At 68.6% G+C, this 18,802-nt stretch overlaps 1 protein-coding gene across 16 annotated transcripts in view; it reads right to left on the bottom strand.

The window, feature by feature from the left end:
* TNS1 (tensin 1) overlaps positions 1-17,948 on the bottom strand; it is a 69,972-nt gene extending 52,024 nt beyond the window's left edge. For 4 of the 16 annotated variants that reach the window (XM_087733829.1, XM_087733828.1, XM_087733837.1 and 1 more), the window contains exons 1-3: positions 17,638-17,946; positions 11,022-11,136; positions 9,796-9,833 (exon numbers count right to left, since the gene is read on the bottom strand). In XM_087733829.1, coding sequence (XP_087589955.1) covers positions 9,796-9,833; positions 11,022-11,136; positions 17,638-17,733 — 249 coding nt within the window. In that variant the 5' untranslated portion in view covers positions 17,734-17,946. Of the gene's footprint in view, positions 1-2,306; positions 2,423-9,795; positions 9,834-11,021; positions 11,137-14,441; positions 14,502-17,637 lie in introns of those variants that run through there. The other 12 variants (XM_087733830.1, XM_087733831.1, XM_087733841.1 and 9 more) reach the window with 8 other exon arrangements.
* Positions 17,949-18,802: the final 854 nt, after the last annotated feature.

The raw sequence follows: 18,802 nt of genomic DNA, 5'->3' as shown, positions 1-18,802 counted from the left end.
TGGATTCCCACCTGGGATTGGTCAGCGCCTGGATTCTCACCTGGGATTGGCTGGCGCACGGATTCTCACACAGGATTGGCCAGCACATGGATTCTTAGACTGGATTAGTCAGTGCATAGATTCTCACACGGGATTGGTCAATACATGGATTCTGGCATGGGATTGGTCAGAGCACTGATTCTCATGCAGGATTGGTCAGAGCAGTGATTCCCGTGCAGGATTGGTCAGTGCAGGGATTCTCACATGCGACTGGTCAACAAATGGATTCTGACATGGGATTGGTCGGAGCATGGGTGATCCTGTGGGATTGGCCAGCACACGGGCTCCGAAGCGGGCAGGTTGGCTGCCTGTGCCCCACTGCGACCCCCTGCATGGGACCCTGCCCCACAGATCCCCTCTGCCACGCTGGCTGAGCACCAGGCAAGCCGCACCCCTAGGCACAGAGACCCCACTGCCAGTTATGGGCTGCCCCATGGCATCAGGGGCACCTGCCAGGGCCCATGGGGCTGTGACGCACCTCCAGGGGTGGTCAAGGTGCCAAAATAAGCCCTCACTGCCCTAGGGGGTCTGTGCCCCCCAGCCCAGGGGCTCCCCTCATGGTGGAAAGCCCTGAGCAGATGGGGACCGGGGTCAGTGCTGTGTCCCCACCCCATGGGACAGAGCTGAATATGCTGCAGTGAAACAGAGCAGCACCCCCAAAATTGGTGTCCCCCATCTATGGTGTCGGGGTGGCGGGAACAGGGCAGAAAGCAGAGATGGAGCTGGTCCCCGCTGTCCAGGGGCCATGCCATGGGCTGCTCTTCTCCCTGCGCCCCACCACCCTGCGGGGTGGCTCTGGGACGGGACGCCCCGGGGATGGGCTGCACGGGGCCAGGCATGGGACAGTGGCCAAGCAAGCAGGAGGGTGGCCCCGGGCAGGGCACAGCTCTGCTCCAGGAGCCCCCCCAAACAAGTCAGGGTGCAAACGGACCCCTTGGCTTGGGACCCCAAAAGGGGGGGACACAGAGGGGCACAGCCCCAAGGCGCAGCACCCTGCCCAGGGCGGGACAGCAGCCCTGCCCTTCCTGAAACAGGGGCCAGCGGGATCGCTAACGGGGAGGCTTCGTTAGAGAGGGTGTGGGTTGGGGGCTCGTTTTCTCCTGACCCACCTTCCTGGGGGGTGTTACCCCCAGGGACGGCTTCAAGACTCCAGGCAGGACGCACACAGCCCTCCCGGTGCCACCACGCTGTGGGTCAAGGGGTGCCCGCTTGGGTGCCCCCCAGCACCCCCAAACTCATCACACAGCAGATGCCACCCCAGCACCCTCCAAGCACCCCCAAACTCATCACACAGCAGATGCCACCCCAGCACCCTCCATGAGGACCTGGGGGGAGCGCAGCCACTGTCACCCCCCTGTCCCTGCCAGCACCCACACCGAGGTCACCAGTCCCGCAGCGGGGGGCTGACCCCCGATGCCGAGCGGGATCAGGCACCCCCGGGAAGGGAGCAGTTGTCTTTTTTTTCTTGTTTTCCTCTTAAAACCAAGAGGGCTGATGCCTCGCTCGGCCGTTTCCTCTCCCAGGAGCACAGCCCAAAAACATCTGCGCCGGGACCTGCCCTGCCGGATTTAACCCTCTGCGGGCCCGGCGGGGCCGAGGGCCCGGGGGTCGCTGCCCGGGGGCGGGGGGCTGGCACCCGCCGGGGCCGCCGGGCTCCTCGCCACTCATTAACCCGGGGTTTAACCATTGACGGTCCCGCGGCGGGAGCGGGGAGGGGGGGGTTAACCCGTGGGCTGCCAGGGTGTCCCGGCCCAGGGGCTCGCCCCTCCCGTGTCCCCCACCCCGGGGTGACAGGCACCCACCCGGCATCGCCCACCCGGCCGCCGGGTGGGAGCAGGGTGCCGGGGGAGGACCCCGCTTTCCCGCCCAGCCTCCGCTCCCCGGGGACAGGTCCCTACGCACTTCGGAAGGGACGCCAAGGCCGGCGTGTGTCCCCCCCGTGCGGGACACCCTGCGGGTCACCGCCCCGCGAAGTGGGGAGGTGGGCACGGGGGGCGCGGCCCCGCCGAGCCGCTCGCAGCTCCCAGCCGGCAGCAAGCCGGCCCTCACCCCTTCCCCAAACTGCCCCCTCCAAGCCCCCCCGGCACTCCGAGACCGACAGCTGGGGACACCCCCAACACGGGGGCGAGGGGGGCACCACCCCATCACCGCTCGCATGTCACGCGTGGGCCCCCGCCCCCTGAAGAGATGCCACCCCCCGCAGCAGCCCCCCACCACCGCCACCGGGGGGGCTGAGGACCCCCGTACCCCTCACCGTCCTCCCGTACCTGGTTCATGACGCTCCCGAAATCCATCCGGGGTCTCGCCTGCCTACATCCGAACGGGACGGCAGCGCAGCCTCACCTGGCCCGGGGGGCGCGGGGGGCGGCCGGGGGGGGCGGCCGGGGGGACCGGGGCGGGGGGGGGGGGCAGGCGGGAGCCCGGCGTCGCCCGGGCGGGCAGGCGTGAAGGCAGACTGCAGGCAGAGCCCCCCTCCCTCCCCGGGCCAAGCCTGGAGAAGGAAGGAAGGAAGGAGGGAGGGAGGAGGGAGGGGAGGGAAGGAGGGGGGAGAGACCGAAGGGTTTCGCTCCCCGCAAGCGGGACCCCGGCGATGGAGGGGTGCAGGGGGGTCCCGCCGGCCCCCCGCTCCCCTCCGCACCCCCGGGGCGGCCGGGGGCTGGGGAGCCCGGGGGCACCGGCCCCGACCCTGGGGAGGAAGGGGGTCCCGGGGCGGCTTTTTCCACCGCTCCCCTCCCTCCTCTCGCTCCTTCTCCCTCTTTCTTCTCCTCTTCCCTCTCTCCCCAGCTGCACGGCGCGCTCCAAGTCCAGCCCCACTCTGCTCCCCTCACCTCCCCCAAAAACGCCCTTAAAGGCAACCAGGAGCCCGGCTCGGGCAGCTGGCCCTGGGCGAGGGGTGCCGGCAAGCGGGCAGACCCCCTCCAAAAAATACCCTCCCACACCTCCGCCGCCTGCCCCTGCAAAGCGCCTCGCACCCCGTACCGAGGGGCCGCGGCGGGCGGCGGGGCGCAGCGGGGTCGGGGCCTTATCGCCCTGCGTGACGCCACCAGCGTCCCCATGCCCTTGGCGGGGGGGTGGCAGGGACGGGGGTGTGGGGCCCTGCTTGGGGCCGTTTCTGCCTGGCACCCCCTGGCACAACTTTCTCCCCTCCTGCCACGCACGGGACGGGGTGCCCGATTAACGTCCCTTGGGTGCCCCGCGCCCCCAGTGTTGGGGGGATGTGAAGATTTACCAGCCCACCCCCCAATCAAAAAGCAAAGCCAAAATGCTGGAGAAGCCCCGGCTGTCCCTCGGCATGTGGAGCCACGCCAGTCCCCGCTCGCCTGTTCCAAACCCAGGGTGTGCCCAGCATCCCCCTCGCCTTCCTCCCTTCCTCCTCCTCCTCGGGGCCTCTGTGTGGCCATGGATGGAGCCCTGCTCTCCCCGGCCACCCCTGGGGCAGCCCAGCCCCGACCCTGCTGCGCGAGCAAGTGTTCAGTGCCGGGAGACCCGGGAGTGAAGGGGGGAAGCCCCCGGCGGTGCGGGGCAGGGGGAGCCCGCCCAGCAGTGCCCCACAGAGTGGCGAGCCGGCCGGGGAGGCAGCGAGTCAGGCACCCGGCCCAGTGCTGTTGACATTTTCTCACCCAATGCCTCCCCGTTCCTGTTTGCATTTCTGTCCTCACGCCGCAGGCTCAGCCAAAAGGCCAGAGCTGGCTCTGCCGGCACGGTGCAGGACCCCGGGGATCCCTCCTGCATTGCCACCCCCCCCAAAAATCACCAGGGAGGGGCTGGTGGCGAGGGGCTCTCCCTCTGCCCTCCTCCAAGACTCCTGTAAGATGCATCCCTCCTGTGAGTGCAATCCTGTTCCAGCAGATCCTGCCCAGCCCCTCCATGCCTCAGTTTCCCTGGCAGCCGGATGGTGCCATGGGACAGGAGCACCGAGAGGCACTGGTGGACCCTTCCCACTGCCAGTGGACCCTTCCCGCTGCCGAGGACAAAGCGCTGGAGCGGAGCCCCAGCATCCCTGGGGGGGCACCTCCTCACCCCCATCCCAAGCAAGCACCAGCCCCACTGCCCTCCCTGGCACCCAAGGGCACGGGGCTGGACCCCAACAGCCACCACTCTGGGGACAAAACCCCCCCACCAGGATCCACTGGCACCCCCAAACAAGCCCCCCCAGCACGACAGCCCCCAAAAAGCAGGCATCCCAAAAAGAGGGGAGTGCTGCGTCTGGGATGAAGGAGCAATGAACGCCCTGCACCAGGAAAGCCAGGCATAGACCCCAGCTCGGCTCCGGCACAGACTCCTGCACGGACACCCCCAGCCCTGGCTCCCCGGGAGGTGGCCGTGGGACGGCTCCCGGGCCCTGGGAAACACCAGCAGTGGAAGAGCCAGGGCCAGATGGGAAAGTATCAGCGGCCAAGCGGGACGGAAGTGAGTGGGTGAGCGAAGGGTGCTGACAGCACGTCCCCATCCCCGGGGAGGTGATGGGAGCTGTCCCCTGGGGAGATGACGTGTCCCTTCGCAGGACACGGCCAGAGAAGTCCTGACAATGCCGCTGAACTCCAGACACCAAATACCTCCTGGCCATCGAGGCCAAAGCACCAGTGGGAGCGGGTCCAGCAGTCAGCCAAGTGTCACCAGTGGCCCCTGGGCCCTACAGGGTCCCCCCAGCAGCCCCAGAGAAACCAGCCCCCACCTGAACCAGCTCCTCCATGACCCAAAACAAGCATCCTTGAGCATCACAACCCCAGATCCCGGTGGAAAAAGGGGGATCCGAGGACCAGGCACATGGAGGGGCTCATCTCCAGAGGTGAAAGCACACAGGGAGGACACGAAGCCCCAGCATGGGGTCTGTAGAGCCCCTTGTTGAGCCAGACCTTTCAGCTGGTTTGGGGTCAGTGTCACCCCTCGGAGGGTGCTGGGGGTCCCCAGGGACCCAGCGCCCTTCCCAGGGCAGGTCCCAGGAGGGGTGGCCATGGGGGATGCAAAGTGGTCCGGGAAGGGAGAAGATTGATGGGAAATGAGGCAGAGACCCCCTGGGGGAGCCCCTGTCCAGCCTGGATCCTGCCTTCCACCACTGCAGGGCCCTGGGGGGCTGGATCCAGCCCTGGGAGCCCCCGAGGAGGGAGGCTGGTGACTCCCCCTGCCTCAGCTGACACCTCCCAGGCCAGCCCTGGCCAGTGCTCACCAGTGCAGTGAGCGTGGGCGGTCTCAGCATCCCCGCTCCCCTGCTCACTCTCCCTGTATCCAGAAGCACCCGGAGGGTGCGGAGGAGGGCCCCAGCTCCTCCGAGCAGCCGAGCTGACACCCCCCCCCCCCGCCAGAGCTAAGAGAGGCCGAATATTTGGGCGGTGACGTAAAGAAGGGGAAAAAGGAAAGAGGGAGGAAAAAAAAACCAGAACCCCCTTCAGGACCCACTGCACAAACACGACCTGGCATGGCACCGAGGCAGGGCTGACCCCCACAGCCCCCTATCCCGCTACCCTGGCTGGGCCCATGCCAGGGCCAAGGACACATTCCTGCAGCATTCCTCCCCCCGCCACCACCCGCTCTGTTGTGGAGACCAGGGGTGTTGCTAATTAGCTGTCCCGAAGCACTGGGGTGGTGGCTTTTAACAGGACATCAGGGACAGGGACAGGACGGGCAGCTCCTCGTGTGACTGGCACATCATCCCCTCCGCTGTGCAGGGAGGAGGCAGCAGGGCAGGGTGGCTGGGGCAGTGAGAGGGGATGGGACAGCCACATGTGCCCTAGCACGAGCCCGCTGCAGCTGGGACATGGATGTCCCCTCCATGCAGCCACCATTCCTGGCACAGCCACAGGCACCCCGCAATGCACAGCCTGGCTGTGCACCCCAGCACTGCCCAGAGCCCCCAGCCACGACACGGCTGCAGGGTGCCCATCACCGTGAGTCAAGCCTGCCCAGAAGGGTCCAAACGCTCCCTGCCTCAGTTTCCCCTCCTGGCCCTGACTTGCTTTGCAGGTGAGAGGGTCCCCAGCACCAGCTGAGGGCAGGAGATGCACGTCCCCTTTGCCAGCACCGCACGCCCTGGCACAGGTCCCACTGTGTCCCCCCGCTGCCAAGGGTCCACCAGTGCTGCAGGCACTGGGAGCGATTGCTCTGGCCGGGACGCGCCTCGCTGCCCAGCCCTGGCCCCGCTCCAGCCCTCAGTTTAATGATGGACAAACCATGCCCCCCCGGAGTCCCATCGCAGGGGGGCACTCGAAAAACAAGCCAGGCCTGGTGCGAGGCCAGCGGGGATGGATGGCACTGAGCTGGGAGCACACGCGTGTGGCCACGCGCCTGTGTGCGAGCACACTTGTGCACACGGATGGATGTTCTTGCGCGCGCATGCCTTCCCCTGCAGGCTCACATGCACATGCATGCATCTGCAAGCATACATGATCATGCACACATGAGCACATGCATGATCGTGCAAAAACACTCGTGTTTGGGTACACGCATGCACACTCACACACACGTTTTCAGATGCATGGACACACATATACTCACACGCATGGCCCAGCAGCCTGGCACGGCTCCAGCACCCACTGTAAGCTCCCCAGGGGGAGACACCGGGGAACAAGGCAGCCCCCAAACACCTCAGCCCCATGCTATGTGCCATGCCTCAGTTTTCCCTTTTGGCACAGCCCAGCACCCCCGCTCCCTCAGGACCTGTGGGCCCCGGTGTGGCACGGGGCGAGCGGGACAGGCTGGAGCCCTGCCAGGCCCAGGGGCTGGCACAGCCACCGTTTCCCAGAACAACCCACCCGTGGTCGCCAGCCGATTCGGCAGCCAAACGCCGCAGCTCTTCCCGTCGCCCAGCCAAACGGGCCATCACCAGGCCAGCTCCCACCACGGGGAGAAGCATCGTTCCCTGTCTTTTCTCAGCCTTTCCAAGCAGCATCATGACAAAATCCAGGCCCAGTCGGAGCAAACGCATCCCAGGAGATGGGGACACCCCCAGCACCTCCCTTGCTCCATGATTTGGGACATGCCTGCATGGCCCCACTGCCCAGAGCATCCTCAGGCTCATCCCTCCATCCCGGCCGGGAGGGCAGTGTCACCACCAGATCCTGGCTGCGCCACGACTGGCACGTGCCAACACACAGGCTCACCCATTCCTGACCGCTGCCACGGAAAGCACTGCACCTCACGCCGTGCCCCCCACCTCTGGCTGCCCCTGGGCAGGGCTCTGTGACTCAGTTTCCCCACTTTTCAAGGAAGCTACCCGCCCCCTGCTTTGGGCAGGCAGTTTCGGTGCAAACAGGGAGGGATGGGGCAGGCTGGGGGGGTCGGATACATGCCAGTGTCCATCCGTCCGTCCGTCCCCCTCGGAGGGAGGAAGGGAGGTTTGCTAAGCGAGGAAAAATCCCTGAGCGGAGGGGCCGGGTGCGAGAAGGGCCTTACATGGGCATGGGAACGGCGTCGTGCTTCCCAGCTGATGTCTGTGCGGCTGCCCCGGCCCCACCAGAGCCACCCACGGGCGCCGGGCACCCCGCCAGCATCGCTGCCACCGCGGGGCATGGGTCCCACCTCGAGGGGCATAGGTCCTGCCCGCCCAGGCACGGTTCTGCCCGCTTACTGCCTCCTCGGGTATGTGGCGCACACCAGCACCCCAAAACCTCTCTGGTGTCCCCACATACACCCCAGTGCCCCCCCCATATCCCCATCACACCCATGATACCCCCTGGCACCCCACACCCATCACACCCAGTACCACGCTTCACACCCCACCAGCCCCCCTACCCACACCCCTGTCTCTCCCCTCTCCCCCCCTCCCACTGTACCCAGTCCATTTGGGGTTTGTAACTGGGGGCTTCCCCTCAACTGGGCCAGGAGGCAGCTGGCCGGGAGCCAGCCATGGCGGGGGGCAGCCGGCGGGGCAGAACAAGGGGTCGGGCAGGTCCCAAGGGGGTAAATATGGGGACCAAGGGGAAGATGCTGCCAATAGCATGATGGGACAGGGTCCAGGGCCAGGAGCCACCAAAGGGGGGGACACCAAGACCTCAGCAGCATCTCCAAGGCAGGAGGAGGAAGCATTGGGGGGTGCAGCTGCCAGCACCTTGGGGGTGAGCCCATCTTCCCACTCCAAAGTATCCTGGGGGTGCAGGGGTTAAACGTGAGGGGCTTCAGGTAGACAAGAGGCCGTTTTTGCTCTGTGCCAAGCCCCCTCCCCACACGCGCCCTCCCTGGAGACCCTACAAAAACAAGCCGGCGTGTGAGTCAGCTGGCCTCTTGCCCGGCCGGAGGAGCCCCTCCCTGGGCGCTGGCCCAAAGGAGCTCTGCAGAAGGCCCCTGGCCCTGGCCCCATGCACACACACCCCCCAGCAGCACACCCCTCGGCTAGCTGGCCCCACCGAGGAGGCTCCAGCTTCCAGTGAGCGTGGGAAGGGTGGCGGAGGCTAATGAAATGCAGCCGGCCATGGGAGCAAGCCACAGGCTGCCCCTGCACACAGGTTACCCGGATGCTGGGACCCTCGTGTGACTCTCCTCTTGGTGCACAACCCCATATCAGACATCAGAGAATCCCCACCAGGCGCACACCCAGATGCACATGCTTCCCGATACTCTCTCCTGCCTGGAAATCACTGGCAGATGCTTCCTGCCTCCGCCTGCCGTACTGCAGGCATCCCCTCACCCCACGCCCCCCTCGCCTCTCCCCACGGCACCCCGGCATTAAGGCAAAGCCACCTCCTCTGGCCTCAGCCCCTGGGCGTCTTTGGCACAGAGTCCCCAGGCTGGCACAGGGTCCTGGGATGGCAGAGAGTCCCCAAGATAGCACAGGGTTCCCCAGGGTGACACAGGGTCCCCGGGGTAGCCCAGCCCCACCGAGCCTCCCGGTTACCTCTGCCCTGCCTGCTCAGGGCCCAGGGTGTCGGGCACGTCCCCAGGGTACCCCCACAGCCCCCACCTCCTCCAACATCGCAGCCGGGGCTCAGTGCCAGGGCTGCTCCCAGTGCCTGCCCCGCGCCACCACCCATGCCGCGGCACCCTGTGAAGCCCGACGCGTGCCCGGTCCCCAGCACAGGCCCCCCCGCCCCCGGGCCTTTCCTCTCCCTCCCTGCCCGGCTGGGCACGGGCATGGTCATGGGCACGGGCACGTCCCAGCCTACGCTGCCCGCCCGTGCCAGCCTCTTCCTGCCCGAGATGCCAGCCCCAGAGCCGGCTGGCACGCGTGCCTCCCCAGGGATTCAGGAATGCGCAGCCTCCCCTGCCCCAGCAGCGCAGCAGCGGGCACCATGCCCACTTCCAGCTCCCCGGAGAACCTGGGTTGCCGTAGGGTCCCCCTCCGCCGGTGAGGCAGCCGGACAGACGGACATCACCACCAGGCATCCTTGGATCCACTCCCTCCTGCCAGCAAGATCCGCCCCCGGCAGTGCTGGGTATCCAGAGAGGTGCCCAGCCTGCGTGCGTGCTGCAGGCAGCGCTCGGCCGCAGCGCATGGCACCCATGTGCAGCAGCACCCACCCTGGCAAAGGGCACTCCGCTCCAGGCACCGGGGCACAGATCCCTGCCGGCCCCCTCTGAGCAGGGCTGCACCCCAAAACCCAGCCCCATACCCGGACGGACACGTGTCGTCAGGGCCCAGGCAGCAGGATGGCACTGCCAGCCTCACTCGCTGGTGACATCAGTGCAACCACGACCAGCCCACAGCCACCAGCCCACCCAGGTGCCCATCTGGTGGGGTCAGCTGGCACGGACCGTGGCATCCCCCCTCCGAGTCACCGGTGCCTGCCAGGCAGGGTCAGGCACGCCCTGGGGAGCCAGCCTTACCTTGGCTTGGCATTTGGTGTGGCAGGAGAGCTTGCAGCCTGCGGGAGGGAGAAGGGAGAGAGGGTTAGTGGGGGCAGGAGAGGAGGCATTGCCGGGGGCAGCCCGCGGGCACCCCGTGTGCAGCGCAGGACAGGGGGTGGCACCCCAGGCTGCGGGGCATGGAGCACCTTGGCACCGGGCACAGGCCGCTGGGATATGCACACGCGCACACGGACGCCCACCCTTGCACACGCGCATGCACACTCTGGGTGGCACCAGCACGGCACAGCACCATGTGCACATGCATGCGGCACTCAGGCACGCGTGCACGCGCATGAGCCGTCCTGCTCCCGGTGCCAACGCGCCGGGGAGCGTGCGCGCGTGCAAACCCCAGTGCCTGGGGGTTAATGGCGTGAAGGGAAGCCATGCACGGACACGTCTCACAAGGCCTCGCACGTGCACCAGCATGCATGAGAGCACCGCAGGGGTGCTGCCAGTGCCCGTGCCCCCGCCTGCCCGCATGCTGCTGTTGCACACTCGCACCTGTGCCCCTGCAGAGAACGGCATGTGCACGCGGTCAATGCGGGCATATGTTTGCCGCTGCTGGGGACACACGCTTATGCAGGGCACCGCCACGCCACCTGGGCAGCCCTGCAAAGCCACATGTCCCATCCCTGGGGGACACGAGGGTCCCCACGCAGCGTCGCCCCAGTCACGGCCGCCCCCCAGGCCCTGTCCCCCCGTGGGGCCGCTTCCTGCAGCGCAGGAAGCCGCATTGTTCCCGCGGCCAGCGGCATTTCCGTCCGCCACCCCTCGCACGGGGCTCGGCAGCTCCGCACACGTGCAAGGGGCCTTGGCACCGCCTGCGTCCCACCGGGCACCACGGGCAGCGGGCACAGCAGAGGGCACGAGCACCCACCCACGCGCACAGAGCCGCAAGCATGTGCACGCTCAAGCGGTGACAGTTGCACACTCACTCCACACGCATGCGGCACGCACGCATGCGGTTGCCTCCACGGGCCACCCTTGCCTCCCGGCCACCTTCCCGCCTGCAAAGGTGCCACACACCCCCTTGCACACCCACAGGCTCCCCCGCTAACACACTCACACCCGCGCATGTGTGCACAGGTGGGCACAGGGACGTGTTCCCACCTTCACATCCTCATGTGCAGGCACTCGCACGCATCCCCTGATGGCCTGACCGCCCCCCAGCCCACCCCCTTTCACACGCGTGTGTCCCGGCTCACCTCGGCAGGTGCTGCCCTGGCGCGTGATGGCCTGCCGGCAGATCCCGCATGCCTTCACCTTCTTGAAGCTCGTCATCTTGAAGGTGTGCGCCGGGGGGGCCTCCAGGTCCTGGGGCTGGGGAGGGGGGGGACACGGGGCTTCGTCAGCGGGAACGAGGTGGCACGGAGACCCGGGCACTCAGCCCTGCCCTGCCTCAGTTTCCCCCTGGGCAGGGGGGCAGCCTCCACCCCCCATGTGAAGAAATGTGTCCCCCCCTGCACCCCATCACCCGGGGCCGTGCCCCCTGCGGCAGGGCCGGGGCCGTGGGGCCGTGGGGCGGCGGGCACGGCGGGGGGGGGGGACCGATGCTCGCCCCCGGGGTGGGCAGGGGGCCGTGCACCCCCCCGCTGCGGCGGCCCCTTTAAATAGTCTCTGGCGCCCCCTGGCGGGGCGCGCCTGAGGGCCCTGCGCGCGCGCGTGTGTGTGCGCGGGCACGCGCGTGTGCACACCGTGCGTGCACAGGCGGGAGCAGATCGGCACCCGCCTGCACGTCTGCCCGCGCGCGTCGCGTGCGCGCGTGTGTGTGCGCTCGGACGCGTGCACCGGTGTCGGCCTGCGTGTCCCTGTGCACGCCTGCCTGCGCACGAGCGTTTCTGCGAGCACGGGTGTGCAGGCACAAGCGCACGTGCCTGCATGCGTGGGGGGGGGGACACGTGCTCGTGTGCACGTACGCCTGTGCAAACCTGCGTGCGCAAACCTGCGTGCACGGGAGCACCTGTGAATGCACATACGCAAGCGTGTGCGCGCACGGATGTGTTCGCGTGTACGTGTGCGAATACGCAGACAGGTGTGCAAAGGCGCGTGTGCGCACCCGGGTACGCGCAGGTGCTGCCAGGAGGGTGCCCGTGCAGGGGGGTGTCTCGGGGCCACGCTGCGTTTCGGGGCGCAGGCCAGGCCGCGTGTGCCTGGGTGCCCCACGGGGGTGCACGGGGGGGGGCGGTGCCCCCCGAGGGTGAGCGGCCATGCCCACCCCACCTGGCACGGCCCGCGAGCGTGAGCGCAGGACACATCCAAACCCGTGCGCATGCCAGGGTGCGAGCGTGCAAGCGCGTGCGTGCTCACGCATGGGGGCTGAGGGCAAGGCGGGGGTCCTGGCACAGCTGCAGGCACTGGGGTTTTTTTGGGGGGGGGCACCCCCTGGCAGCGCGCCAGCCCTGCCCACCCACCCGCCGCCAGATGAAGACGCGAGCCCCCGCAAATCCGCCTTTTCCTGCCAAGACTAATGAGATTAAGCAGAGGCCCGGCGCCCCCCCCGCCCGGGCGCCCCGGTCTCCTCCAGCCTCGGCACCGCCCCAGAGAGCCGGGGGGGACGGTGCCAAAGCGTCAGGGTGCCAGGTACCCCCCCCCCCCAAACCTCCCTGCCTCAGTTTCCCCTGCGCACGCACGGACAGGCAGAAAGGCCGCGCGCAGGGGCCGCGCGCCTGCACGCGTGCAAACACCCCCGGGGCTGCGAGGGCGCTGCGTGTGCTGCACGCGGTGCGTGTGTCAGGGCGCTGCTTGCACAGGCACTCCTGCGAGCGTGCGAGCGTGTGCAAGCGTGCGCATCCCCGCCAGCCGCAGCAGCAGCAGACGCATGGGCAGATTTCCGTGTTCCCACGTGCAGGTCCATGTGCAATCGCGTGCACACTCGCACAGGTTTGTACACGCATGTGCAAGCCCCTCTTCCCTGGGCACCTGCTCCTGCAGGGCCACTCGCTGGTCCCTCAGCAGCACCCAGCGCCTGTGCCACCCTACAAGGGACCGGGGTGCGCACAGCTGGGCGTACACACGCGTGTGCACAGGCGTGTCGTCACCCATCTGGCAGCCGTGGGAAAAGCTCCCCCGGGCCGGGGTCTCCCACGCCGCAGTTGCTGGGTGACAGCAAGGCCTAACGATGCCATGAGCTCGTTTGCATATGCAAAGCAGCATCTTTGCTGCGGGGTGCCCCGGGAAGAGGCCTTGCCCCCCGCTCCCAGGGACCCAGCTGGGATGCCCAGGAACGCCGACGCATCTCCCACGCACGCACCCCCCACCCTGCCCCGGCCCCACACGTCAGCGTGGGCCTGCTTCATTAACAGCAATTATCCTCGCTGGGGAAAGAGCTGCCCGCCCCGTTCCCACCCCTCAGAGCCCCCTCCACTTGTCCCGTTGCCAACACCATCCCCATGCCGGGGGGGCTGCTGACTCAGCGCCCAGCTTTACGCCCCCACCTCCCTGCTCTCGGGGGGACACCCTGCCCACCCAGTGCCACCCCGCCAGCCGGGGAACCAGCCCGTCCCACGAAACAACCTCGTCCCAGCTCCATCCTGGCAGGATCCCAGTTAGCCTCCCCGCCTCCAGGGCCGGGAACTACTGGGGGGATGCATAGGGGGGCTGGGGGGCCTCTTGGGGGTGCCACCTGGGTGGGTACCCGCCTCCAGGGCCCGGCCCCCACATGGTGCAGGAGGGGCGGGGGGGGGCACAGGCATCCCTGGCCATGGGCCCCCCAACAGGCAGACCCAAGGAGTCTGGAAGGGGACCCAGGTGTCCTGGGCTGGAAGAGGCACCGGGGAGAGATGCCAGATTAATCAGGAGCTGGGAGGCCTGGGTTCATTGCCCAGCACTGCAGAGAGGTGCAGCAGGGGGGGGAACTGGGACACCCAGTTCCCCTGAGGCTGCAAAGCCGGGGGGGGGGGGGGGCACTGGGACACCCTGGTCCAGCCCTGTGGGCTCAGGCCCACCCAGCGCTTTGCACCCCACTGCACCCCGGGGCCCAGCTCACCTTGGTGACTGGGGGCGGAGGGCAGATCCCCAACCCCCAGCACAGTCTGGATCCCCCTAGTCTGCCCAGTTTCCCTCCCCTCCAGTGCGGCAGCAGACCCTCAGCCCGGGGAATGGCGGGGGCCCCCGGCCGGTGCTGCGGGCAGGGTGTCGAGAGGGATCAGCCCCCCACCCTCCCCATCCCCATCCCCTCCATAGACAGCCCCCAGTCCCGTGTCCCTGTCCCGCATCCCATCCCGGTCCCCCCTCCGTGCACCCCCCAGCCCGGTGCCCACCGCCGCCGCTCTCCCAGGCTGGGTCGCCGCTTCGCTCCCCCCCGGTCCCCGGGGCTCCTCCCGGCCCCGCTGCCGATCCGGTCCCCCCGGGCCCGGTGTCCGGCCGTCTCTGCCGGTCTCCATTCGGTCCCGGTTCCCCCAGAACCGGTCCCGGTCCCGGTCCAGCACCGCCGGTTCTGTCCCGCTCCAAACGCCCCCGCTCCGTCCCGCTCCGTCCCGCTCCCCCCCGCAGCCAGCCCCCATCCACCGCCCGCTCCCGGGACCAGCCCCGCTCCGAGACCCCGCTGCCGGGCCCCACCGCGCTGCTGTCCCGCTCCCCCCCGGTGCCCCCCGGTGCCCCCCGGTGCCCCCCGGTGCGGGCCGTACCCAGAGCAGGCAGGAGAGGCAGAGCCCGGTCATGCTGCCCGCGGAGCGGCCCCGCGGCCGGCCGAGCCCCCCCGGCCCCCTCGCTCCGCCCGCCCGCCCCGCCCCGGCCCCACGCCGCCCCCCCAGCCGGGCGGAGAAGGGGGGACGGCAAAGCCCCCCCCCCAGGCCCCCACAACGCCGACGGGCACCCTGGCCGAGGTGGCCCCGGGGGCGGCCGGGACCCCCCGCCCCAGCAGAGGTGGCTCCGGGGGCGGCCGGGACCCTCCCCCCAGAGGGGCTGCGGGAGTGGGGAGGCCGAAGCGGGGCTGTGGCTCGTCCCGGCCCCCCTCTCCCCCTCACACACACATTTGGGATCCATTTCCTCCTCCCGCCACCCACCTCACCCCCATCCCTCCTCCGGCCTCCAGCGGGTCCTGCGCTGGGGTGTCCCCCCCCTCCCCAGCCGTGTCCTCTGGGTGGTCCCAGGATGGGAGACAGGGAGGGATCGGCGGACATCCATCCGTGCGCCAAGCTGGGGGGCCTCAGCGAGGGGGGACAACCTTCAGGCGGGACGGAGAGCGGTTTGGCAGCCCACGGCCCTGACAGGGATGGATTTGGCAGGGGGTGCCCCAGCCCCTGCTGGGGGTCTTAGCCGGGTGGCACACGGTGTGCCCCCCCCAGCCCTGACTCTGGCTCCAGCCTGGAAACTTGTGCTCAGCTGGCCGCAACCACGGGGGTGTGAATCAGGGTCGGGGGACGTGCTGGGGAGGAAGGACACGCTGGCGGGATGAGCCACGGCTGGCATGGGGACGTGGGCACGGGGGGGACGTGGACACTGTAATGCCCCCCCCCGCCCCGTGCCTCAGTTTCCCATCTGTACGCTGCGTGCAGCTGCCAGCCCAGAGAGGAAAGGCAGGGTGGGACGCGGGGGGCTGCCCTTCCCAGACGTTGGGGTGGCATCGGACCCCCCCCAAAGTGCCACACCCCCTCCCCAAAAGATCCCTGTGCCACCGCCCTCCGCCCCACCGCCCCGCTGTGCCCGCCTGGCCCATGGTGGAGGTACCGATGTGGGGATGTGCCAGCTGGGACAGGGGACAGATGGGGACAGCACCCCACGCCTCCCCGTGCCAGCCAGGCCCAGGGGCAGAGGGAGGCTAGGGGGCCTGATCCTGCTCACAGCACCAAGCAGGTGGGGAGCACCCATCCGTGTGCGCCCGCCCCCCCCCCCCGTCATTAGAGCCCTCATTAATCAGCCTCGTTACTGCCCACAAATGAAAGCCCCAGTGGAGAGGGGTGTCCCCACCCCCTCATAAATCACCCCCTCCCATTCACTGCCGTGACAAGCCCGGGCCCCTCAGAAGGGCAGGGACAAGGGTCATGTGACGAGGACAGGGTGGCTGCAGGGACACTGCCCATGAGCATCATTTAGGGCTCATTTTTCAGCAGGGGGGGCACAGACAGGGGCACTTAGCCCAGGGACCCCCCCCATGGGTACCACTGGTGCGAACATGTACCCCCAGTGCAGGGCCAGCCTTGGCAGGAGTCCTCTGTGTCCCCCCTCCCAGGGTCACTGTGTCCCCAAGCCCCCCCAAGCCCGCTTCCCGCAGAGGTATCCCTGCATTGCCCTTGGGTGCACGGGGTGCATGCAGACGTCGCACAAGCAGCCCTCCTGCATACACACCAGGGCACACTCATGCACACCACACATATGGCCCATGTCACGCGTGGCGAGCGGGCACCTCCATGTGTGGGTGCCCGTCTAGGCCCGGGAAGGGCTGGGGGACACCCCTCCGACAGCTCACACCAGCGTAAAGCTGCACTGCTACTGCACCCAGCACACATGCATGTGCTAGGGGGCACACACACGCATGCACACCCCCCACGAGTGGGCACATGCCCACACCCGCACCCATGCAGGGACACGCACCCCACGGCAGCTCCCCAGGGACCTGCTGTGCACCCACGCTCGTGCCAGCTGCAGTTCACTCTTGCCCCAGTCCCATCTGCCCACTCGTGAACACACACACACGAGCACGCATGTGTGTTCCACACCCCTGTGAGTCCCTGTTCTCACACCCACATCAGGGACACATGGACACAGGGATGGACATGGGATTGCACAACTGTTACCCCACACCCCACCAGTGCCACCCACCCACCCGCAGCCCTGAGCACCCACCTGCGCCCCCCGACAGCTCACAGTCCTGCGTCCCCTGCACGCGCTGGGGTCCCCAGGCAGCCAGGGGCCTCTCCCTCCTCCAGGCTGGGTCCCTGCCCTGGCACATACTGGCCTGTCACCACCCTGCAGTGACACTCCCCCAGGCACTGCCCGGCGGTGGCTTTGGCACCCGCTTGGCTGGCACGGTGCAGCCGGAGTGGCCTGTGCCACCCCGCCGGGCACGGGGCAGCTTTCCAGAGGTTAAGGAACCAAGTGAGGGTGGCACAGCAGGAGCCCCACGCCCTCCACCAGCCTCTCCCCTCCCTGCCTCAGTTTCCCCGGCACGGGCAGCAGAGCAGGACGGGTCCCTGCACCGGGCGCTGCATGGGCACAGGGATCCCCCGTGCAGGGCAATCTTTTGGCACAGGGATCCCACACGCACCAGGTGCTGATAGGCACAGGGATGCCCCACGCCAGGTGCTTACGGGCACAGGGGTCCCTCATGCTGGGCACTTTATTGGGCACAGGGATCCCACACAAACCGAGCACTTTATGGGCACAGAGCTCCCCAGTGCCGGGTGCTTACAGGCACAGGGATCCCCCACGCTGGGCACTTTATGGCACAGGGATCTCTCGTGCCGGGTGCTTTATGGGCACAGGGGTCCCCCCATTGTGGGTGCTGTAAGGACACAGGGACACCCCCCCGCCTCCGCGCTCGCTCTGTACGGACACAGGGATCCCCGCGGATCCCTTTGCGTGAAAGGCTTTACAGCAGATCCCAGCAGATCCCCTCCAGCCAGGCACTGCAGGGGCCCGCGGGTGCGGGTTATAGGGTGGGGGGGTCACAGTGCCACGCTGGGGGGGACACAAGGAGGGACAAAGGACGTGTCCGACACCCTGGCATGCATATGCACGGTTTAACCCCTCGCTGCCCGCAGCAGGCAGAGCCAGTGCCAGCCCGCACCCCCATCCCCCTGCACCCCCCGGAGCCCGCCCCAGCTCCGTGCCCCCCCCCCGCAGACCCTGACCCTAACGCCGTGCCCGGCGGTGCCCGCTTACCTCCCGGTGGCGGCAGGCGCGGAGGGGCAGGACGCAGGACAGCAGGGACTTCCCCCAGCGAACCAAGGTGGCAAAGCACCAGCTCAGCCGGGTCATGGTGCCCCTGCCCGGGGGTCACCCGGCTGGGGTTGGGGGTGCAGGGGCCGACCCCTGCCCGGGGCACGCTCGGGGGGGCGGCCAAACCCAGCCGTGCCCCCCCCCCACTCCCCGGTTGCAACAAGCTCCGGTGCCCGGGCGGTGCCCAGGAGGTGCCCGGCGGTGGGCACGGCGCCGTGCGGCGGTGGGCCGGGGGGCTGCGGTCCCACCGGGCCCCGTCCCCCCTCGCCGGTCCCCCAGCGTCGCCTGCGCGCTGGCAGCCAGGCAGGGAGCACCGTGCCCGCCCATGTCCTGCAGTGCTTGGGTGGGAGCCAGCTCCGCCACGCTCCCCCTCCTCCGCCGCCTCCTCCTCCTCCTCCTGCACTCGGGGGCTCGGGGCTCGGCACCCCCCGGGCTCACCCGCCTGCCCCCCGGGCACGGCATCCCCTGGGGTGGATGCCGGACCCTAACAGTGCCCCCCGCTCCAGCCCCCTCTGGTTTGGCGGTGGAGGAGCCCGGACACCTGGGTTCCATCGCAGCTCAACCCGCCACCCCCCCACCCCGACCCTGCCTCAGCTTCCCTCTGGTACCCCCTGTCCACCCCAAGCCCTAAATGGCAGTGCCTGCACATGGGGGGGCTTCCCTGCCCCTCCACCAGCCCCCCCCTGGCACCCCACCATGCCTCTCCCCGGGAGCCTGAGGACACATTTAGCGACCCCCCCCCACTCCCCCCCCAGCAGGGTCCCCTCTCCAAGAGGGTGCCCAGCTGATGCACCATGCTGTGGGCACAGCGTTACCCAGGGGAACCCCTAGCTGCAGGACACCCCGAAACGGCCCTGGGCACCCCCACCCCACCATGGGGCTTGCTCAGGGCAGGGGGACAGGGTGCACCCCACCCTGCATCTGCACCGGGGATCCCACATCCCTCTGCACCCATCGGGGTGGTGCCAAGGGGGGCTGGCAGCAGCACCCCCAGATGCCACCATGATGCCATGGCGATGCCAGGCGAGGATCGGTCCCTGCGGGGCGTCTGCCAGTGCCAAGCGTGGGCAGCGGCCATACCAGGCCTGGGCACTAATTGCATTTGCCC

This window comes from Nipponia nippon, unplaced genomic scaffold (genome assembly GCF_047370975.1).
Source record: "Nipponia nippon isolate SJK-2023a ecotype South Korea unplaced genomic scaffold, ASM4737097v1 scaffold_5, whole genome shotgun sequence".
Lineage (NCBI taxonomy): Eukaryota > Metazoa > Chordata > Aves > Pelecaniformes > Threskiornithidae > Nipponia > Nipponia nippon.
The sequence above is the reverse complement of the archived record's forward strand: the minus strand, read 5'-3'. Positions and strand labels throughout refer to the sequence as shown.